This window comes from Emydura macquarii, unplaced genomic scaffold (assembly GCF_026122565.2).
Source record: "Emydura macquarii macquarii isolate MOO-44397 ecotype Brisbane River unplaced genomic scaffold, CSIRO-AGI_Emac_v2 contig_3470, whole genome shotgun sequence".
Lineage (NCBI taxonomy): Eukaryota > Metazoa > Chordata > Testudines > Chelidae > Emydura > Emydura macquarii.
Window position 1 is genome coordinate 728126 of NW_027133607.1, and position 24146 is coordinate 752271.

A 24146-nucleotide genomic window follows, 5' to 3' on the forward strand; every position below is an offset into this window, starting at 1 on the left:
GCAGTGACTCATAGAACTTTAATGTGGGTTAATTGTAATTAAATTGGTGAGACAAGAAAGCGGTAATATTTTTGCTCACCACATTATCCTAAAGTTCCCATGATAAGAGTGCTATATTATTTAGACTTGTGTGTTTGAAAAGAGGTTTTGATTAAAAACAGCATTTTAAATTTTTCCATAGTTAAAATGTCCTGTACAGTACTGCAAAAGAAACCAAAATGTACATAAAGAATTGATTCTTTAAGACTTTATTTCATATTACTGGACTACCTTTGAAATAAACAGCTCCTTAAAATTGGCATTTCTGAGCCCCTTGATGATGACCATCCCCTTGTAATAGCAGCAGACTGGAAGCTTATTGACATAGACTGCAAAGCAGTCTACATCCTACCTTAATACTAGTCTGACATTTTACTTAAAATATTGCACATTAAAACTCTTGCATTACAAGAATATTTAAGAAAAGAGCATCACAGTTCTTTAAATCTCCCTAATCGGATTATTCATAGTGACACTAAAGTTAAAACTGCTATGGTTGTAGTACATTCATCAAATTTGGTATTAAGTTGAATTTTGAAGGTTGTGTTAGCCAGATTGTTGTCTTTCATTGCTACTATCTCAATAGCATGTGTGTATAATTCTTCCCCAGAAGGAAGATTGATGTTATTCAGTGGAAGATTGTCAATGGTTGAGTATAGGTCAAATATATCTCTAATAAGCAGAGAATGTCTGATGACTTTTTTTTTTAAATTGATCTTTATAGGCGTATTCTGCACTCTAAAGGAGAGTTGAGTGAAGATCGACACAAGCAGCATGAAGAATTTGCAATGTCCTATCAGAAGCTGTTGGCAAACTCTCAGTCTCTGGCTGATCTGTTGGATGAAAATATGCCTGATCTCCCCCAAGACAAACCAGCACCAGAGGGTAGGACGTTTTTTAGGGTTGATGGGTAGTACAATATTGAAGGCTTTCCTTTAGGAGAAAAACAAAAACAAACCCTCTCCCATTGATACGTGTTTTCAGTGCAAGTTTCCTTTTGAATGTTAATAGTTTAGGCTCTTGCATTTAAGAATATGGAATAGGGTAAAGTGTTCCTTGGTGCACTAATAAAGCTTCATTTAAAATTTATTAACTTTCAGTGGACTATTAAGCTTGAATAGATCAGCACAAGACCAAAACAAATTGTGGAATCTGAGGGGTGTTTTATGCACCTAAAGATGTGGAAGAGTAAAGAAAAAGAACATTGGACTATTATAGGTGTTAGTTAATTAACTTTGGTAATACATTGTACCCCTGTTAGGATGATTTTATTGATGTGGTAAGGTGCAATGCAAAACAAATCATTTGTACCTTTAATTCTCTCCATCACTTAAAGTACATTTCATTTATTTTTATAAGAATTACTTCGTCAGAAAAATTAATTATTCACAGGCTTTTTTATTTTACATTTGAGAGATCATTTAAATCTGAAGATTATATGAGCTGCACTTAAAATGAAATTTTGAATAGATTACTAGAGAAATATGCAAATCTATGAAATCTCAATTAAATTTCTTATTTCTCAAATCACGTAGAAGGCATTTTGTTTTCATTACTATTTAATGTAGTCTGAATTTGGTTTAGAAAAGTTATCTGTTTATTGCGTGTCAGAGCTTTGCAATTCAATATAGTTTTAAAATAAACTTTAAATGTGCCCAATGAGGTATTGCAAAATTGCAGGTAGGAAAATGTTTCATGACATGTTAGATAAGCCACTGGATGACTATGTGTGATCTTTGAATGGGATGGCAGAATTTAGTATGCCACACTAGTCCATGTCTTGATGACTGTCAAATTTTGGTATTTGCAGATGGATTCTTGAAATCATGGACCTGGAGTTTGTCCAAAAATTCTCTTGATCCTAAAAAACAGATTTCTAACTCTGTTTTAAAGAAGAAATGTGATTATCCCAACAGTTTCATTACCTTGATTGCCAAGCCCAGATTAAGCAGTGTGCAGTTGCACAGGGCCCCAATCTCCTGGGACCCTTGACCACCAGGCTGGTTTTTAAACCCCCTGACCGATTTTTTTCTCCTCTTTTGCCGGTTGCAATGTGCCGGGGGCAGGATTCCCCAATTTATAACTGGCAACTACTGCTGCATGCATGCCTTATGGCATCACAGCTGCTTCCACTCCAGCATTCAGGTCATGTGCCTACCAGTATGGCACCCAAGTCTCATTCCACATGCTAGGCCCTGGAGGACCCAGTGTGGTGTCTCCTGCTTCTTTAAATGCCAGAAAACCGGACAGACCTGAGGCTTAACAGCAGGAAGGAGTAAGAAGTGGAGACTGGAGTGGGTGAGGCAGGGACTCCTGGGATCTTGGAAGGGGGCAGTAGGGGCCTCCCTGGGAGGGGGTAGGTGTAGGGGCTTATGGGCCAGGGGTCAGCTTGTGGTGTGGGCGGGTCTGAGAGGGGAACAGGAGGGTCAGGCTGGTGGTGATGGGTGCCTGGGAAGGGAAGAGGAAGATCAAGCTTGTGTGGGGGGAGGGGTCTCCACTGGGTGGGGAAGAAAAGGGTCAGGATGCTGTTGGGAGGGGCAGTGGCCAATTTTTCTGCTTCTTGGAGGTGGTAACCATAGGGGCCCAACCAGGTTTGGCCCAGTTGCCCTCCTTATCCCCAGTCATGGCTTGCCCACCCCCCATCATGAGTCAAAGTTCAGTGTGTGGCATTGTGACCTAGTGTGCGGTGTGGTAGTGCTACTCACGTTTGGTGCCCTAGGCAATTAGGCCTCTTCTTGGTGCCCTCTCAGGTTGTCACGGCAGTCGGAGCCACCTAAGTGCAGGAGGGCTTTTGAGAGAGGTTTGTTTTCTCAGATCCTTTTTGGGGTTCTACTCATCTCTGGCTTATTCTGCCTCCTTGCCAGTGTTGGTATTATGAGCCATCAGAGCCAGGACACTCAAGACCACTCTTCTTCCCAGGGGAGAAGAACCACCTTTTCTGTGCACTCAGGTGCTGACGCCCAGTCCCATAATTAGTGTCTCAGAGTCAGTCCTTTATTTGTACTTATTCAGATCAAATTTGTGTCCAGAGCCAACTGAGACTCAGTACCCCTTTTGCTTAGGAGCTGGTAAAGTTCCTCTTAGCCCTGCCTATTTTTCAAAGGCAGCAAATTGACTCTGGCACAGGAATCCAATGCACTTAATATACTTGCTGTTTTCTGTTTTGTATGATCTCTGGCAAGCTCTGCTTTTGTCAGGCTCATTTCTAAGCCACATTTCATAAATACATCCAAATGCTTAATCTACTTAGGAAATGTTTTCCCGAGGGAAAGGGGAGAGTGAGTGGGTATTCAATTAAAAAAAATTTAAATTGCAGTATATATTTAAATTAAATAGTCCTAGATGTATTAATATTAACACAAATCATATTAGTTCTTTAAAAATATTTTCCAATCTAATAATAATAAATTGAGATGTTCTCATATTTATATACTGTATATCACTTGCTCTGTCTAGTTTAAGGAATGTAGGGAGAGCCCAATTTCCATAGTGCACAGGGCTCCCAGATTCTTTAATTCAGCCTTGTCAATTGCCCATGGACTGCAATATTCCAGATTTTGCAAGTGTTCACTTACATTCTAAAAATAAAACATTTATAGTAGTTGATGGATAATTGCCCCCAAAATGATGAATCTAAACCCTTTCTGATGTTAATATGGATGAATTCCCCTATAACTCTTTAGTAAGCCCATATAATGTAGTACATTTTGATAACTTTTTGATTACACAATATAGTTATGTAATTTCATTCAGTTTTCCTTCTTGAAGGAGACTGATTATGTTTTGTTTAAGATGCTGAGGGTAGGTGGTTCATAAATTTCAGTTTAAGAAGCCAAGGTAGTGACGGTGACAGAGAAACTTAATTTTTTTAGTGTTTAGCCCAAAAAGTCTGTCTTTTTAAAATGAGATGATCGGAAATGTGTGTATGTAGCTTTACTCTTAGTTAAAATATTTCTTTTAGTATGATTAAACTGATGAATTAGTCATTTATGCATTCTGTGATTCCAGAACATGGGCCTGGCATTGATATTTTTACCCCTGGCAAACCTGGAGAATATGACTTGGAAGGGGGCATCTGGGAAGATGAAGATGCTCGAAATTTCTATGAGAACCTTATTGATCTAAAAGCTTTTGTACCAGCCATTTTGTTTAAAGATAATGAAAAATGTTCTCAAAACAAAGACTCCTGCAAGGATGAATCTAGAGGTAAAACAATTTGAAAGAAAATGTTCTAGAATTTTTACTTTTTTATTGTGTTCAACAGCCACACAAACTTGGCAAAAGTAACAAGAGTCTTTAGTTGAAATAATTAATGTTTATATAGCAGTCAGAACACTCTGCCAGGATGATCTTGAGTAGCAGAAACTATGCTTGAAGATAATCTGAATACAAAGTTGTTTTATGAAAATAAATAAAAATTAGTACTGAAGCATTTTCACCCAAAGATCTGATTGCTTTTGATGGGTAAGTATTAATAGCTGTGTCTTTATATATGAACGAAACAAGGCCGTGTCTTGAGTAAAGTATGGGTTTTTTGGGTTTTTTTACATTGAGATAATTAACTTGTTAGCTATCTTGATGTAAAATCCTAGTGCAGAAAAGGCAGGGGTTGGTTTTATCTTGATGTAGCTAATCAAGGTCAACCCTATCCCAACCCCATCACCGCCATACACAACTGGGATTGACCTGGACTAGGTGCATTGAGGTGAAAACTGCCTGTGCCTTAACTGTCTCAGTGCAAAAATCCTAGTAGAGACATCTTGATGTAAAAACACACTTTTTCTTTTTTTGGCAGTGAAGACAAAATCTAAGACACAAAGGTTAAGTCAGCGGTTTTCAAACTTTTTTTGAGCTGAGCTCCCGCTTTAAGTTACAATTTTTGGTTGCGTCTCCCAAACCCAGACAAAAATACACACAATACCTACCCCTCCCCACTTGGGTTATTAGGGTGGGGGAAGGCACATGCGATGGTCTCTGGTGGCAGAACCAGTGCTGAGCATGGAGGCTGCCGGAGTGGAAATCGTTGCAGCCGTGGTGGATGTTGACACTGATCCACAGGCTGGGTGGCCCACTAGGGTGAGTCAGGAGGTGGAGATAGTGCTCCCTCCCTGAGCCCCACTGTGTGGGACTGGCCCAAGTTGCCTGGTGTCATCACTCGCCCCCCTCGAACGTTCCTCTGCTCCCTGCAGTTTGAAATCCTCTGGGTTAAGTGCTTTATCCATGATCACAGAGTGAGCCAGTGTCTGTCAGGAATGCATCTTAAATCATTTGACTCTGAGGGCTTGTCTACATTGGAAGTTACTGTTTGGCAAGCCATGGTGTGAATCTACAGTGCCCCAGCTGCTGAACTGTAGATTCACACCCTGGCTTGCTGAGCAGTAACTTGCAGCGTAGACAAACCCTCCATCCTGTGTACTAACCACTAAACATATTGCCTGCCCTTATGAATTCTATTTCCATATAAAGCACATGCCATTTGAAAGTTTTACTAAATATTTTGTTAGTTTGTGAAAATTAATAGATAAGTTATAGCAAACTTTTTTTTGAAGAGGACTATCTGTTTATAAAATGCAAACAAATTTAATTTAGAGACTAAAAATACAGTATACAGAAGGATACCAAAAATCAGGAAGAATACTTTAGGTTATGTTTAGGTTGTAGTCTTTGGAAACTCAAGCTATAATGAATTAAGATTTGTCATCTAAGAAAACAAAAATATATCTTAGTGTCAGATTCTTATAATAAATTCAGAGATTTTAAGACCAGAACAGATGATTAGATCATCTAGTCCATCCTCCTGCATAACGCAAGCCAAAAAATGCTTGCTGTACAATGCACAATACCACCTTTTTGAGGGGAGCAAAACGGAGGTACTTGAAAGTTCAGTGTAAACTTTTGGAAACTTGCAGTATTTTGGGGACTGGGATTTTGCCTTGTGTCTTACATTTCAGGCAGATTTGGTCAGGACATTGTAACTGTAAAATCCCCATGGATACAGTTCTTTGTCCTAGATGGTCTCTCCTCTTGTTAAATGTTTGCATTCTCATCTTGGACTATGCAGAACAGCTTCAGAGTCCTATTGTCCTCAACTGTACCACTTCTGGCATGAAGAGATGTCATGGGTGCAACACATTAAAATAGAATAAAACTTCACTTTATGCATGAAGCGCCAGCCTTTCAAAGTTTGCCAGTGAACTCATGCATCCACGTTATTGGGTACTCCCAGTTATTTAGATTTGTCTCCCTCATTTGGACATGCAAATCCTTCAACGTTCAAACGTAATACTTTGGACTTCTCTGGAGCCTTCTATCTGATAATTTCCAAGTCCTTTACAAACTGAGGCCATTTTTGAAAATTTAGATTTATTATTTAGATCATGATATTAAATATAGGACACTACAGGTTATGTGCAGAATGCCTAAGAAATAACACAAAGACATAGCAAATACAATTCAGAACAAATCGAAACACTGAAAAGTCTGAGCACCTTTTAACAGAAGCACATCACAGAAGAGGTGTATGAAGAGGACTGTCATGCTTGGTGACTTGAAATATGGCACAAATTCCAGAGTTGACAAATGTGTTGGTCAGAAGAGATATGTACATCTTCTCCCTAGAAGCGAATAAGGGTGTGTAAGAGGTCTGGTTTAGAGATGCAGGGATGTACTAACTTGTCTCATAATATTTTTAAGCCATGTCTACTTGTTTACATTGCATGTAAAATATTTCTGCTTTCTTTGAAACAGAATCAAAAGATGCTAAGGATAATAAGGATGTTACTGGTACTGAGGATTTGGAATTGGATATGGAGAATTTGGACATTAATGATGATAACTTGGAGCTAGACTGTGGAGATGAAGCAGAAGATCTCACAAAAAAGCTTCTTGATGAGCAAGGTAAAAGCACAGTTGAGAAACATTTTTAGGGCTACAGTATTGTTTTCTAACTTTTCTTTGGTCCGGGTATTTCTTCAGTTCCTTGTATTAATGTGGAGGGGTGGTTTTTTGATTCTTTTGGTCAACTTTGGTAGTAGCTAGAAGCAGTTTTGGACAAGTTCACTCCTTCCTGCATCCTAGCATGCTCAGCAGGCACTTTTAACAAAACATTCATTAAAGAGATAAGAAACAAAAGTGCTCGGCAGAAAGAAAACTGGTTCAAAACTGTTGATGGATAAAAATAGAAATAATTACTTCTGTTCAGTAAAAACACTAAGATGCTTTAGTAACCACTACTTTGAGGTTTGTATGGTGAAGGTTAATAGATGCCTTTGTTATTACTTTGGCAGTTGATTGAGTTGTGAAAAAGATTAAATGTAAAGGCAGTTCTACTCAGAAAAGTGACTGTAATAAGTGGCATGTGAGACTATCAATTACCATCTTATCAAATGTGCTCAGTTTACAAATAAAAATATATTTTACTTTTAAGCCCAATGTGGAATCTGAAAGAATTCTTTCTTTCTTGTACATCATCGTCAGTAATACGGATTTTGCTTTCAGTAACACCTATTGCCTTCACTGAGTTTGCACAGATATAAGTGGTAGACACTTAATAAACAGTCCTGCTAATGCTACACAAGAAGGAATAGAATCCAGCACATGCTCACTTCTGTAGCAGTGTTAGCATAGATAGCAGGAGTGAAAACCGTTAATCTAAATTAATCTAAGAAAACCGTTAAAATCTAAATTAGTTGTAGTGTATTCCCACCTTTGATTATGAGTCTCTTACTAGTGCCGTTGAACTTTGGGAACCTTCTGAAAAGCAGCACCAAATGTCAGGACCCAAGGTTATAGAAGGGCTACACACTTCTCAGTTACTTACTTTCTGCAGTTAACATTGTGTCCCTTGGTTTTACCAGAGGTGGATGCAAAAGATGCTCTTTGTTTTGTCTGGGGATATTCTTTCCTCAGATCTCTGCTCTGTGTGTAGGGCCTTCACACCTTGAGCCTGCACCAATGGTCAGTAGAGGTTCTGTGACTTCAAACCTGAAGAATCCTTCTGAATCCCACCCCAAGATCTGTTAAGTCATCCTTCTGCCCCCATGAAGGAACAGACTGCATTTGACTTCAAAGTCAAACAAAGCAGGGATGACTCAGGCACTGAAGAAGTTTGTGTCAGTGTCTAAGTCTTCAATGGGCTCTAGACCTCATCAGCTCAAAGAAGTAAGCCTTCTGGGGCCAGAACTTAACCAATCCTGAGGGCAATTTCTGCTTCTAAAATATGTGACACAGCATCTCTTTTATCAGTGCCAGGAGCTTACCATGTACCAAAGAGATCTAGTACTAAATAGGCATGCTGTTGAGTGGGTGGCTTCACCAGCCAGGGAATGGAAATAAAGTTCTAAACCTCACTCCTGACAACTTGTGGTGCTTCAGAGGTGTTGACTCATATGGTGGCATCAGCTGTTTTGGAGTCAATACTTCTGGCTTGATACTTTGGTTCTTTTGTCTGTGGCTTAAGTCTGTGTTGCAGACCAACTTTTCAAGGGGGAGGGTCTTTTCAGCCATAAGATGGACGATCTGATGAAGAAAGTGAAGGACACTGAGCTCACTGCTAGGTCATAGTGCATCCTCAATAGGTGCTGTTTTCAGAAGGTTTCTGAAGCTCAGTGGTACTGAGAGAGCTGCCACAAAGCAAATGTGCAGATGCAACACTATAGAGAAGCCACAGTTATGGTAAGTAACAAGCTTTATAACTTCAGTCATCGGATATGATTCTGATACACAGATGGAGCTGCTCTATTAACTAAGAATATGCCATCTTTACATAGTCACTTTCCATAGTAGACATACTTCAAATGTATTTTTAAATTACTGCTAAAATATGGTAGTGTTACAGATTGAATGGCTGTGAGCACTCTGCCCCAGAGAGCTTTCTAAATATGACAGTGCAAACAAATGCAAGATGTTAAGGAAGGGAGCAAGTATTGATGAGAAGGATGAAAAGATCCTCCTTCCATCTAGTTTCTCATTTTGGCTTAATGTGGCTACTGGTCTTTCTTCTTGACTCTACCCTTCTCTACCACTGTCATCAACACTACCGACCTTATTGTCAATCAGTCCCAGAATTTGGGGGGTATTTTTTGACTGCCTAGCTCCTCTTGCCCCAGACATCCACGCTGTATACAAATCCTTCTGTTCCTTCCTCCAGCATATCCTTTTCTTTCCATTCCTGAAACTAAATCTCATCTTCATGTCCTCATTATATCCTGCCTTGCCTACTGTACCATCCTCCCCAACATCAATGTTGCTTTTAATCTATATAAAATGCTGCATCTTAAATCACTTTCCTTGCCAGTCATTTTGATCATCTCACACCTGCTTTGAAATTCCCTCTCATGGCTCCACATCCACTATCTTAACACATACAAGCTTACTGTCCTCACCTTCAAAACCCTGAATAAAACATCCCTTTCTTATTTATCCCTGTTCTTGATTTGCATTGTCAACCACCCAGCTGTCAGCTTCTTACATAAAAACATCCAGTCTTCTTGCATGTGGTGGTCAAACTTTCTTTATCTGCACTTGCTGTACACTATTGGTATGTAAGTCCCCTTTAAAGATCCACTCCTGCCATTCTGCTTACAGCATCTGTTTGACATGTATATATTTTTAAAATGTTTTCTTCTTCCTCCAACCTCTGCCTACTTGTCTGTCTGTCCCGTCCCTTAGAATGTGAGATCATTCCTCCATATCTGCTTTGGAAGCATATTGTGGGCACAATATGAAATACATAAAGTGATTATTTCTGGGAGAAGTGACTTTTTTTAATTGAGAGGAGTGTAGGGGGTGTTGCAGAAAATAAGTTCAGAAATGCTGGCAGGCAGTGTCCTGACACACTCTTAGCTCACTGACACCGCAAAAAATTGGGAATCAATGGCAGGTTACCGGACTAACATGCCCAATTGAACAAGAAATGAATGGTCGCAGTGTACCAGATCCTAGCTGATATGGTATGGAGAGAATGTCTTCAAAACATGTCACAAAATACTGACGGAATAATACTTGCATAAGGAATTACAGTGGCTCAGCATGGAAAACTAAGGTCCAGATTCAGTAGTGCGATGTGGAGGGGGACTGGACTCTTTCAAAATAGAATGAGAATTATTTCAGCATAACAAAATAACAGAATGTAAAAATTGCTTTGCTTGAAGCATATGGAGGAGTCCCATATAAATGCACTGTTAAGCTGTGAATACATTGTGAGTGCACTGTAAACCTCATATATTGTACAAAAAAGATGTACAAAAAAGATGGCCTTATCTGAGGAAGCTGAGTGTCTTTCTCTAACCACGAAGTGCATCATTCTATGATATGTTTTCTTACATTCTGGAAGATTGTGAGATAACGGTAATTGAGACAGCATTATCATTATTAACCATGGTTATTACAGTAGTACTTAAGGACCATACAAGAATGGAGTCCCATTGTGCTAGGCACTGTACGCACAGAGTAGCAGACAGTCCCTGCCCCGAAGAGCTTACAAACTAAATAGTAAGACAGGTACAGGGTGGAGAAATGGTAAAACACACAAGCAGAGTGAACAAGTGAAGGCAGGAAATGTCATGTTAGTTCCACAAATTTTTTGAGTGGTTTACCTTAGGAGGGGGATTAGCTAAATGGAAAGAGAAGTGAAGGGAGAAGGGATGTTGAAGGGAAGGGAGCTTGAGGGGGACAGAGCAAAAGAGAACAGGGGAAGAGGGCCATGTGTGGAGTGAAGCTGAGAAGAAGAAACTAAGTGAGCGGAAGGGAGAAGGTTGGAGCAAATAGCCAGTCAACATGGAGCAAAGAATGTCCTGTCATAACTGTAGCAAGTCCTCTGAATGTCAGAAGCTGCTTCTGTAGCTGATTCTACTGTCTGGAGCCTCTGGCTGATTCCTCTCTGCAATTTTCCTCTAAGGCCACTTAATGTGTGGAGGGAGTGGTCTCCGATGCACAATTCTGGGTCTGAAGCATGCTGGAGGGAGGGATGGCTCCATCTGGTCCCCATTTTACCTCTTCCTCCCCACCTAGTGCACCAGTCCCCGCTTTGCCTGCTTCTGCAGCTGCTCAGACCAGTTGAAGTCTAGTCATCTCATGTTAAAGTCACAGGCTTATCATTACTAGAAAAATTAATAAGGGCTGTCTTCTGTGCTTAGTGCACATGTATCAGTCTCATGTAACAAATGTGCTTTGAGACCTTCCAAATAAAGCACATAATTACAGCAAAATTATGTATTGTAAGCAGTCTCAGCCAGCTATTTGAAATTTGCTAGTAAATATTTTTCACTATTCAAGGCAAGGTTATACTTAGTGAAATGTTTCATGTTTTACCCCTGTTTAACAGAACTGTTTTTGCCATTGGGGCAGTTGCAAACACAGTGCTGATTTATCACGGTTTAACACATCTCCTCTAAAGCCAGGGTTTCAAATAGAAGCTCTAAATTAGCTTTGAGATTGGGTTAGTTAAACCATATTTGTGAAACCATATTCATAATTGTCTTCCCATCACACTATGTGAAAGGGATCTTTGAGATAATAGTATTAAGGTAGAGAACAGGGGAACCATCGATTTCTCTGTTTTATCACCTATCTTCTCAACCCTTAGTCTGCATTTCTCACATGCTCATCACTGCATTACCTAGGTGCTGATACATAACAGTGATTCACAAAGAGAGGATACTGCCCAAGTGTGACCAAAATCCTGTCTTTCCCATGTTGTAGTTTTGCTCCTGATTTTGTGTATCGTTTTACTAATTAAGGCAAAGTAATTGAATCAATAATTTAAAAACAGAGAGAGATTTTTCTTGCATGTTTGGAAAGCTATGCCAATGCTGGTGTAGAAAACTGAATGTTTTTGTTCAGTTGGTTTTTTTTTTTTTTTTTTTTGTGATTGGTGCTAGTTCTGATAAAACCTTTCCTGTTATTATGATGACAGTTATTATTTATGCTAAATTCTGAGAGTTCCAAGTTCCTTTAGCTCTGTGTGCAAGGATTTTTGATAAGTAATATCCACTTTTGCCTCCCGTAAAAAGTGTTAAAATGACTGCCACTTGGCTGGCCTGGCATTCTAGTTGCTGCCAATGCAGAAGAGTCGTTTCAGTTTCTCTGTTTCCCAGTCAATAGGGAGTGGTAGTAACAGTTGAATCCACAGGTTTTTGTTTACTCATAACCAATCACTAGGAAATTACTTGAACTAGTTCTTACATGTCACTAGGCGGTGGATAGAATTACTATGTTCTGAAGTTGTCGTATTGGATTGTCCCAAAATAAATTAACGGTGTACGTTTGACTTTACAAAAAAGTTATTATGTAGCATGATATGTCTAGAGTTTTACTGACGAACAAGAAGAAACAATCCCTGCCCAAAGAGGCATAAAATTGCAGTTGAATGTAACTATAACAAGAAGTAATAAAACCATGAGGAGGGAAAGAGGGGAGATGATGCTCAGAGAGAAAGTTGAAACTGCTCATTGAAAAGTATTATTTATAAGGAATTGGATCACTTATTTTACTTCTGTCATGTTTATTTTGGGTGCATTTTAATTTTTTTTTATTTTTAGTATGCTCAGGCAAGAGAGAGGGAGCAGATAGCACCGGAGCTGAAAATAGTGACGGAAAACAAGCTGAAAGAAGTGAGTTTTGAGGGGGTATTTGAAGGAGAGGAGGTTTCTTGGCACGTGGAAAGAATGAAGCTGTGTGGAGAGAGACAAAAGGAGTATTAAGAAGAGAGGAATGGACATAATGAAGGGCACAAAGGTGTTGGGAGTAGAAGGAAGCTAGTGATGACTGCATAGCTAGGATTTAAAATAGGCTTCTGATACCAAGTACTGTACAACAGAGAGAACATTCAGAAAATGAGTTTGAATATTAAGCCCGTTACACAATAGCCTATTTAGAGGACTGGAAAACCTGGTCTAGAAACAAATATAAAAATAGTTAAAATGTTTAGAAATATTTGCTGTGAATTATCCTGAGGGATTGTATGGCTCAGGAAAGTGGTGATCTGGAATCTTTCTTCACTAAGGCTCTAATTCAACAATGCATTTAAACACTTGTTTAATGTTAAGCATGTGCTTATGTGCATTCTTGAATTGGGACCCAAGACACCAACTTTAATCCAGTCCTGGTCAGTAGCATCTGAAAGCTGTCACCATGTTTGAAATTAATTTGATTATTTTAATACAGTGGACAGGTGGCCACATAAAAAAAAACTACTTCCATAATTATTACTAACGTGTTCCTTTGTCAGCAGTCTAAACAGAGAGGGCAAAGACCAAAAGGACCTAGAAGCTGAAGCACTCTGTTCCCTGGCAGGGTGGAACTCCTAGGGGAGACAGAAGCAACTAGTACAGCTGCTGAGAAGCAGCTGTGGACCCAGGGAAAACAATACCAGGAGCTTCTGTAGAATTAGCTGGTGCAGTGTGGTCATTGTTATATACTAATGGAACAGGGGTTGGTAGGAGAGGAACTCATGCTTCGTGAGACAGTAGGGAGGAAAGAAGCAAATGTAGTTTCTACAGCAATAGCAGCAGGTATTAGGGATAACTCATGGCAACAGCAGGGTTCCCAGAAGGCTTTAGTCTCTCCCCCATCCTTATCAACCTATTCCCTAAAAAATATAAGACCCCCATCAACTCTACTTCCAGTAAATTAAAATATTAAGAGTATTTTCAGATGATACAGCAGTATTGGTATCCGCTGCCAATTTTTGTGGCTTTTCTTATTTAAAACATTTATCTTTTTGCTGCTGTGAAAGACTCCCGAAAATAAAAGGGAGAACTGAGTGACTATACGGGAGAAACAATGAAATGATGTTCTGTCAAGTGTACAAAATAAAATTAAAAGTGTTTTCTTTTATCTCTTCCAGTTACAGTAATTATGTTACTTGTTTAAAAAAAAATAGACCGAAGTGTGGAGTATGAAATGATAGTGGGTCCTCCCAGAAGGGTTAACTGATAGGTAATTGGAGAAGTAGTGGAGCAGAGGGGTAGATGTTTTTAAAAGAGCCATCACCACAGAGATGGTAGCTCAGATAATAAGAACAAATAATGTCCCCTACAGAGTGTATAGAGGCTGTTTGGCGAGACAACCATGAGGGATGCTAAAAGAGGGGGTAGAGAGAAGGATAAGAAGATACCAAAGAAAATGCATGAGAGGAGCCAGGAGACCATGGCTACAGAAGCCTAAATAGGGGGAAATGGAGAGGGGGACGTTTTAAATCCATTTCCATAGACATTTCTCCAGAAATAAAAATAATAAAATGCTTTTGGTCTGGGAGCTGTTAATCTGGCCTGGTGAATTTTAAGATTTTTTTTTTTATATGTGTGGATTCTCAGGGTCTCAGTGTTTGAAGTTCAGTTAAGTATTAAGAGCTTTATGGTCTTCTCTTCTCTTCCCAACCTTCCCCTAAGAAGTCTCTCTCTTTAAATAACTCCTCCAAGCTGCCAGTTGCCTTAGATGGGGAGAAGGTGCAGTGGCCTATTATGTTACCTCTGGCATCTTCAGCAGAGGATGGCAGTCTAAGTTCTCCTCTGTCTTCAGGAGGCATCTCCGCCACACTCTGTTGTGAATGCCCAGTCTTCTCCCCATTTGTTTTTCTTTCCTGGCAATGGAAAGAGGTTTGGGATTGCATAAATTCTCTCGTATTCCCTGTTTCTTGAGTTTTCCTGTGTTCTCTATGCCCCTGCATCCCCCTGACACACTTCTGTCTCCCACTCAGCCCAAAGATGATGAGGGGAAGGATAAGGCATTCTTCTCCTGGTTCTACATTTTAGAACCAGGTTGAGTGTACTTTCTGCGTGTTTCCTGGACTCTTCCCTGCTATGGTTGTGCTGACCCTGCTCAGCTCTGAAGCACCAAAAGACAGCAGAAGCTTAGAAGAGGCTATGTTTCAGGCCTCCTTCCCATTTGGTCCCCTCCACAGAGACTCCAAGGTCAGAGAGCCATCTTTTTAACTGCTCTACCAACTGTCCAGGATTTTAGCTAGGACAGAGCATGAACGACTGGTTTTAAATACCAGAGAGTTGACAAGTATGGAGAAGAGGTATTTCAAGAGCATATAGCTTCCATTTGCATTTCCAGCACCTCTACCTCTCAGGACTCTCTCACCCTTCAGTTTGTAGTGTTTTGCCAATCTATGGAGCTTGTGGGATTTTCTCATTGGATGCTGTTGGTTCCACCAGATCCTTTGCTCCGTGTGAATTATCGGTTCACCTTTGAGTGATTGATCACACCTATTCCACTTCTGGTGCACATGCACCTGAGAGCAGATTTTTTTTTTTTTGTCTATAGGGTCAGTTGGGGCTGTGTCTGTGCCTGGGATGCCCTCACACTTCCCTCCCTCTCCCCCCCCCCCCCCCTCCCGAGACCATAAAGGGCAGAGCGTGCCCAATCATCCCTTAGATCTTCTTTCCACCCACTGCTGTAAGATGGGACCCTTGCAATGTCCACTTCTTTGCGCACGGTGCAACTTTCACTTCAGGCCCACATGGCTAGTCTAGCTTGCATGGTGTCCCTAAAATACTTTTAGGCTGCACCCAATATTTTGCCAGAAATTGTCTGATTTTCATTTAAATCTGGTGAATCACTTTCCAGTTTTTTCCCCAGATCCCAGTCAATCTAAAGGAAAGCCAACTTGCATACCTTTGATGTGTACAGGGCTCTCTCATATTACCTACATCAAACAAGATTCTTCAGGAGTTCTCCCAGGCTATTTATAATATTGCAGATAGGAGCTCTTCCAGGCTGTTTGTATAATTGTGGACAGGGTTAAATGTCAAGCAATATTTACCCAAAGATTGTCTAGTCAGGTATCAAATTTTATTAAATCATACTATGAGATAGCTAGATTAGATTCACCCATATAGATGAGACACCAATCTACCAGGGCTCAGGCAGCTTCTGCAGCTTCTTTGAGAAGCATCCCAGTTTCTGAAATTTGCAAGGCATCTATGCTGGGATTAGCAGAAGAAAGAACAGTTACTTGCCTTACAGTAACTGTGGTTCTTTGAGATGTTTTGTTCACATGGATTCCATGACCTTCCCTCTGTTAAGGAGTCCTGTACTATCTGGATTTTATATTGTCAAAGGAACTGAGGAGTCAGTTGGACCCACTCCATCTTTTATGTCCTTGTGTGGGGAGGTGTCAGGGCATTCAGGGTGCAGGTGCAGCCCCAACAGATGTTGCTGGCCAAAAGTATCTGATCTCAAGTGCATGAGGCACATGCACACCAGAAGTTAAATCCATGTGGACAACACACCTTGAAGAACCATGGTTACATACAGTAAGTAGCTGTTCTTTCTTTGCCCACCTCTCCTCATTCAGATCTTCTTGTAGCCCGCATCACATGGTCGAAAGAACCTTTCATGTTTTGGTAAGAATATGTAGTTGCTGATGCATCCCTGGGTGTAATTTAATAGGTGGAAAATACTGATTTATTCATAGTCCATGAATAGGAAACTATCCAGCCAAATAGCTCTTTAGATTAGTTAACGGTTAACTTCCTTGTTCCCCCAGGTTTCTATAGGTGAGTACTGTAAGCATTGAACAGACCCTGTATCACATTTAGAGAATTAAATACGATGGTTTATTATTGTGCACCATAAAATATGCTATTTTGCTTTCTACTAGAACAAGAGGATGAAGAAGCCAGTACAGGGTCTCACTTAAAACTGATAGTAGATGCTTTCCTTCAGCAACTCCCAAACTGTGTCAACAGAGACCTTATAGACAAGGTAAAGTCACATTATTGTATTTTTCTCCCACAATACCAAACTTTGCATGTTAATTTGATCAAGAGTATACGTTAGATGTTTTGTACCAGTTTAATAGCAAGAGAAACTGTAAGCAATGTTGTAGGCTATATAGGCGTCAGAGAGAGGTTTTTAATTACTTTAGACAAGAATTTTCAGACTCTTCTTCCTTTTTTCCAGGCAGCTGACTTGGCTATTTATTTCATATTTTATGTAGCCCTATCAGGTCAGAAGGTCATGTGTAGGCTAAATTAGCTACTGTTGCTGCTTGGATTTAAAAGTTCTTTAAGCTTTGGAGTCTAGCAGGTATAGGGTCCATTCCTGATCTTGAGAGAGTACTTCCTCCTCCTCTCTCCCACACAGGCAGTAGTTGTTGTGTAAGGACTCATCTACACAGGAAGTTAGAATCCAGAATAGCTATTCTTGATTAACTCCACGTGTGGATGATGAGATTCCAGAATGAGAGTGCCTTATTCTGAATGATCTTAATCCACTTTCTACATGGATTAAGCCATTTTGGGATAAAACACTCTTATTCCTGAGTAAGAGCATCCACACATTGAAGTAATCAGAAATAGCTGTTACATTTTAAACTCACATTCTACCTTTATCTGAATTAGCATTTGTGTGTAGACAAGCTCTAAATATCACCATTCGCTTACCCGGCATAAAGTCTTATTCTACCTGCACAATTGCCATATGTGGCTGTTTGTTTTATAGAAAAGGCAAACTCCCCAGCCTGTCTCCATAGCTACTGAACCTTGCAACTCTTTCCCTAACAGTTGACTCATTCTTTCTCTCCCTCACCATTGGCCCAAAGGTTCAGTCTATACTGTAGTATAGATTTTAACATTCATATCTTCTGAATGTGTAAATTCTAGCTAAAAATGAGGATTATATTACTTTTTAAGCAACTGCATGAAACAAAAGCTTGAAGTAACAGACACTTTTAATACGTAGGTTTTTCTGCTTTATATGTAGCAACTCAGGTTTAAAGGTGAAACATTAACTTTTCTCTTATAGGCAGCAATGGATTTTTGCATGAGTATGAACACAAAAGCTAACAGAAGAAAGTTAGTACGTGCTCTCTTCATAGTTCCTAGACAAAGGTAGGAAAAGAAAAAAAAATGTTTAATTCACTGAAGCAAATTTAAATAAAGTGTTACTCTACAAACAACAATGTACAGTGCAACTACTAAGTCACATGTGTCAGCTACATTTACCCCAGTGCACACATCTCAGGTGGTATTTGTTCATAGGTTAAGGATACATTTAAAGTCAGCAAGCAAACTAAGCTGGGAAAAAGGCCACATTTCACTCAGGAGAATTTATCTTAGAGTAGTAGCTGAAAGCACATCCTGTCGCACGGTGTGGAGCTATGCAATCTCCCTCATACAACCAATGAAATTGTTGCATGCTGTTTAGTTGTAGAGCATGGGTGATAATTGTAATATCAGAGGTAATGCAGCCACTGGTCTAGGACTCTTGGCATGGCTGCCTTACTGTAAACCACACAGGTATAATTCATAGTCAAAATGGCAAGAATTTAAAAATTGGACAGTAACAGACTCCAAATCCTAGTTGTGGTTGAACCTCGTGATATTCTAATCAAAGGAACTCTCAACCATGCTTCTAGCTATTTCCGTTGCTTCACACTGACTCAACAGATATTCATTCTAGGCTTCAGAGTTATACACCGAGTGATAATTCTGAAATCTTCTAATATATAGTTTATCCCTTGGAAATGTTGCCGTAAGATACAGTATTACTTTCTATGTGAGCTCTTGCTATATGTTATGAATAATCTGAAGAAAATAGCTTTCTCATTGAGCTGTCATGGGAGTTTTGTGGTACTGAAACCTTTTGTCTCCTGTTTCTGCCTCTCCATATGGTTAGCCAGCTTTTCTCATGTCTTCACTGACTACATCTGTTATCTGAGTGGCACTTAAATGGGAATTGTATCAATTAAGAGCGCCAACATTTTCTCCCTAACTATGTTTTAAGAGGTCAGAGACTTTACCTACAAACAGCCTAAGACTCAAATGGCCTGCTTTTTAAAAAAAATCATTTTTAAGAATAGGGAGAGAAAATTATATTAAACTAAACTAGTTGATCTGCATAATGTATTTAGCCTTACTCTCTGTCAAAACTCATCTAGATAGGTGCACTTTATGTACTTGCTGTGAAGAAACAATCTTACATTTCTAGAGAGTGCATTCCCAATGCCTCATCTCAGCTGCTTTTGGCAGGCAGTTGTTAATGTTGCAGCCTTTGATTTTCAGATGTAGTATGTCATCTCTCTCTACCTTCTTGAGTCTCTCACTTGTAATTTTCATGTTACTCTGCCTCTTCTTATGTGAAGTGGCCCAGAAAGGTATTACCTTGTGGAGGAGAACAGTCTTTTAAAGAATATCTTGTTTATGTTCTTACTCCATTCAGGATTGTAATCATTCGCTTTGAATAAACAGACTTTGGTTCTTAGTTCTTCAGTACCATTTTTTCTGTTTAAAAAGTTGTGTATACATTGTGCAATAGCTAGCTCCCTGCCCATCTTTGCATCCTATCTGTAATAAGCATCCGCTATTCAAAGGACCACCTACTCTTGTTTTCTTGTGTAATGACCATGTTTTTGCATACTGATTATCCTGCTGTTAACCTGGATCCAACTTGATGTCTGCTTTGCATTTGAATTTAGAGGGAATTCTGTGCTCATATAATTCTTGAGTAGAGGAGCTGTCAAAAGATGACAGTTGTCTGAGCTCAGTGCCCTATTTGTGTTTAGTGTCCCCACAGGCAGTCAACTGACCTTTTATCCTTGCAAGTTATTGGGGCAGCTTAAATAGATTATCAAAGAGGCAACCAGTTGATTGAACATTTTTGTATGTGTACGCAAGGTGCGTTTCAGTTGATTGACAGAAATGTAATCTATTGCTCTCTCTAGTGTAGACCAGATCTAAAAAAACCTGTCCTTCTGTTTATAACACTATATTATTCTGTGCATAAATGTTTCCCTCCTTACCTTTACTGTAATGCCTGCCAAATTACACTGAATTTACAAGATGTAATATTCTGTTTAATAAATTATTTTGTTGTGCATAATGATGATCTTTCACATGGATTTTAGGTCATTATTATCTGATACTCTTCAGTGGCTCATGCGAAAAGAGCAAAATAAATGGCTTTAGCTAGAGCTAATGATTAATTTGAGCAATCTAATCTTGACAGCATGTTGGAGGGATGCAAGCATGGGAAACGGAACAAGTGTTACTGGACGTTTCCAGAATCTCACTTGAAAAATAAAAATGGTATAATACTTTTATCACTGCAGAAAAGCTTCTGCTGATTACAATGGGGCTGAAGTCCAAATTGACTTACTGGTTTAAATAGCTGTATTTAACATGAATACAGGTTTTGAGCAAATGCTCTTGTTTAATGATCCTTGAGCATGTTTCAAGATTGTCAGAATTCTGATTCAGTTCTCTTTCTGAGCATCTTTAAGTTATTCTGAAGAGTGCATTCTTGGTTCTAAGGAAGAACAAACAGAGTTATTGAAGTAATTCCTAGAAGAATTTGAAATGTGAATCTGACAGGTCAGCATTAATCTGCCAACTATTAATATTTGATAAAGACTACAATCAATGTTGAGAGAACTAATACTTAGTTCGTTGGCTAAGAGTACAGCTCCCACTTTGCCCACAATGACTCCCTTGCTATTCCCTCTCCCACATGCCCTTTCCACGTTTCCTCCTGGAAATGTCCCCCTCCTGCTCTAGGGTCCTCAACTGGAGCAGTGATCCAGCTGTAGATTTCTGGCTTAGACTGCATTCTGTTCCCATACCCGCTTCCAGCGATGCCTAATTCTGGTTGTGCTACTCAGCTGGAGAACTATTGACAGTATGTTGGTTGGTCTGCTTGCTCTGAACCACAGTTGTCTAGTCAGAGTAAGAACATCAGCTGCAGATGGAACACTGGCTGGGGCTGCAGCAGAAAGAGCAGAGTTGGTAGATATGCTGTTTGCTGCCCCTTGGTTACCAGCTCCTCATGTGTCTGAGGGGCTGTGAGGATCATAGCTACCAGTCCCTCCTCCACTCGTGCTGCAGCCCCAGTTGGCAGTCTCTCCTGTTCTTTAGGTTTCTTTCAGTATAATCTATTGAAGTTGACAAGGAGCAACTCCCTTTTTTATTTTGTTTTTAAACAAGCCTTTTAATGGTTTTGTAAGAATTCTAGATGATGCTGGATAATGTACCGCATATAGTGCCAAGAATATATAAGCATACAATAAAATATTAACGTGCTTTACAAAAGTAGATAGCACATTCCGTACCCTAAAAACAAATGGTTCATTAACAGAATCTTCTCTGAGGGATACCAAGTTGATGCATCCCACTATCCTAGTTGCCTTCTCTTACTGCTGCTACAAACTAGTCTTACCATTTCCAGGAGTTTCCACAACATCCCTCCAGGATGTCAGTGGAGAAACAAAATGTCAAAAAGTATTATGTGTCTGTCCTTGTTATAAAAGGTCAGAAGAACAGCATCCTTCTAGAAAGTAGAATAAACGATATATTTCAAATATATTTCAAATACAGTCTCCATGGATAATGTACTAATTTCAAGTAGTGTAATCTGAAGTATTACATTAATATCCAAAACAGTAAGATTAGACAAAAGTTGTTCTTTTGTTTGAAAAGTGGTTCTTTTGTTTTATTTTTGTTTTCTATTCAAATAGGTATCAGTTGTTAAACAACCACTTCCCCCATGAACTCTTTGCTATTGCATGCAAAACACTGCATTTCTGCAGCTTTGGTTTAATATGAATATTCTTCTTCCCCAAGTCCCCCATCATCAACTTTTTCAGCATGTCATTATGCAGTGTTGTTCTATGTAGGCTTTCTCACTCTGTGTTTAGGATAGAGTGTTTTTGATAATCTTCAAGACCTATTTGTCCAAAAAAAAAAAGGAAGTGTTTGTTTTTTCAACTGAATGAAAATTGGTGTCAGATAAGTATTGCACTTCGCTGTGTGATGATTATGAATGAAGCACGTTTCAGTTCTTCAGCTGAAATTTGAACCTCTAACCCCAAAAGTACAGAATACCTTGCTTAAGATTTTGCTTGCTAGCATTCACACGGTTTTCATACTTGTAATTAATAAGTACCAATTTAAAATTAAATAGCAATAGAGTAATCCAGGATAATTTTATTTTTACAAAGCAACTGTAAGTAGTTAAAGCACTACTACCCTTGATTTCAGTACAATTATGGATAATTTATTGTCTCACTGGATTGTTACGTCTGTCTATCCAGTAAAACAGTTAATTTTGATTTATTTGCATACAACAATCCTGTTGGTATTCTCCATCAATAGAAAATCTTGCAAGGTCTTCTAGGTTTTAAATTCTATTGGACTTTAAATTCTAGAACAACACATACTGAAAGTTTCCCTTATGGGTTCTGAGTTCTCTCACTGTATAATATTGCTTAATAAGGTTAAAAAGTGACATCCTGGATTATGAACTGCTAGTAGAACTCTGTTGCCTATGATATTGAAATTTTGAGCCTTATAGTTATTTTCAATTCAGTATATATCCTAGTTTTCTTCTCTAAGGCGAAAGCTCTGCATGTTCTATGCAAATTTCAACAAACTTCTAAAAGAACCCCTCATATATATATTTTCTTTTAATTTCTTAGCTTGTCATTATCAGTAACAAGGTCAGTTTTGTTGAACTAAAAGTTAGCATATCCGTGTTCCAGAAGACTTTACATTTCAGGATAAATCCATCTGAGGGCTCTGCTTCGATTATTGAGCCTTTTTTGCCAAGGCAAGAAATCCCATTGCTGAGTAGCATGAAAAGTCGATGGCATTATTTGTTGTGATCATTCCGACTGTCTTGATTGTTGGTGATAAGAGAAGAGTGGACATCACCAACCAATATTTTTATGACTGTTGATCATATGGGTAAGAGTATTGTAGTATTTAGATCCTATTAATATATTTTAGCTAATTGAAATATGATGTGAAATACGAGGTGGGCACTTTGTATCTTTTGCTGTCTAATTCACACATCAGTAAGCTGCCTCTCTGGCAAAATCCTATTTTTGGAGTACCTAAAATTTTGGGGTTTTTTACATTGTAATTTTGAATATACCTGATTTGCAGAAGACACAGTCATACCTTTAATTGAGCTAGGTCTTTACATTGTAACATCAGTATTTTAGGCTCCTTCCCCCCTCGCATAACTAAAATATCCCAGAAACATTTCACAAATGTTACAAATAAAGGCCAGCCTAATGTTCTAATGGGAACGTAACACAGGGATCCAAAATCCATTGATGCCAGATCTTAGTGAGGAAATAGAGGACCCATTCACTGTTCTTCTCCCTCCTCAAAAAAGGGAAGCTATTATTTGAGATGGGGAAAATGACCAAATGAAAACAATTGGAATTAGAGCATTAATTTACAAAATATGGGTACCAGTAGATGGTGCTATTGCACAGTGTAAACTGGTATTTGTGTGAGTGTAAGAGAGAGTGAGAGAATAGACAAGATCTCTTGCTGGTTGCCAGTTTCACAGTAATTGACCCCTGGCTTTTCTTTTTTTTATTTCACCTATTTGGAAATACACACTCTTAGTGTTTTCCCCTATGAAGAAACCTTTTGTGTTCTCCAGCGGAACTGCAACAATGTGCTCTAAGGCTTAATTTTCCCCAAATATGTTGGGTTTATGGAGATAAAATTAATTATTAGCTCTCAACATTCAAGTACTTTAGATCTAAACAAAACTTCTTGTTTTTCCTTTTAAGAAAGAAGAATTGAGCAGCCAGGAAAAATAATAACCTCAAATAAAACAGAACCCAGCAAAAGTATTTCTTTTGTTTGAATATTTCAGACTTCCCATGGAGTTAATGGATAAATGTTGTTAATGTGGTATTAATTAGCTGTGCCTCGTATCCTTGACTACCTGTTTCGGTAAACTTTTAAAATGTAAATACTAGTTAGGTTATTGGTTAACAAGAGAGAATAAAAGCCATTAAACACTTAACTGAAATGTTTGTAATGTTTCACTGGAGTTCTATGCATTATTAAGAGTCAGCTTAGCTTTCTGTCTTTCTAAGGTAGAGTCTGTGTAAGTTACTGTGGGTCTTTCAGCTGAAAATTTAAATGGACAAGGTCCTGTCTCCTCTGTGAATGTTAAAGATTTCAAAAAACGTAAAGATTTGCCTGAGTGACATGGCCCAATGTCTCCTCCACTCTCTGTTGTGTGATGTGTTCTGTACACTTGTTTTCTGTCTGGCTGCTGCTCTCCAGTCCAGAAATAGTTGCACTTTAGTAGTGACATGATTCCAGTGTGTGTTTAATTGTAAAGTACTTGAGATT

At 39.0% G+C, this 24146-nt stretch overlaps 1 protein-coding gene across 5 annotated transcripts in view; it reads left to right on the forward strand.

The window, feature by feature from the left end:
- UPF2 (UPF2 regulator of nonsense mediated mRNA decay) overlaps window positions 1–24146 on the forward strand; it is a 127035-nt gene that overhangs the window by 20615 nt on the left and 82274 nt on the right. For 3 of the 5 annotated variants that reach the window (XM_067534858.1, XM_067534859.1, XM_067534860.1), the window contains exons 4-9: window positions 764–924; window positions 4048–4245; window positions 6787–6936; window positions 12579–12650; window positions 16649–16752; window positions 17794–17879. In XM_067534858.1, the coding sequence (XP_067390959.1) occupies window positions 764–924; window positions 4048–4245; window positions 6787–6936; window positions 12579–12650; window positions 16649–16752; window positions 17794–17879 (771 nt within the window). The remainder of the gene's footprint in view (window positions 1–763; window positions 925–4047; window positions 4246–6786; window positions 6937–12578; window positions 12651–16648; window positions 16753–17793; window positions 17880–24146) is intronic. The other 2 variants (XM_067534861.1, XM_067534862.1) reach the window with 1 other exon arrangement.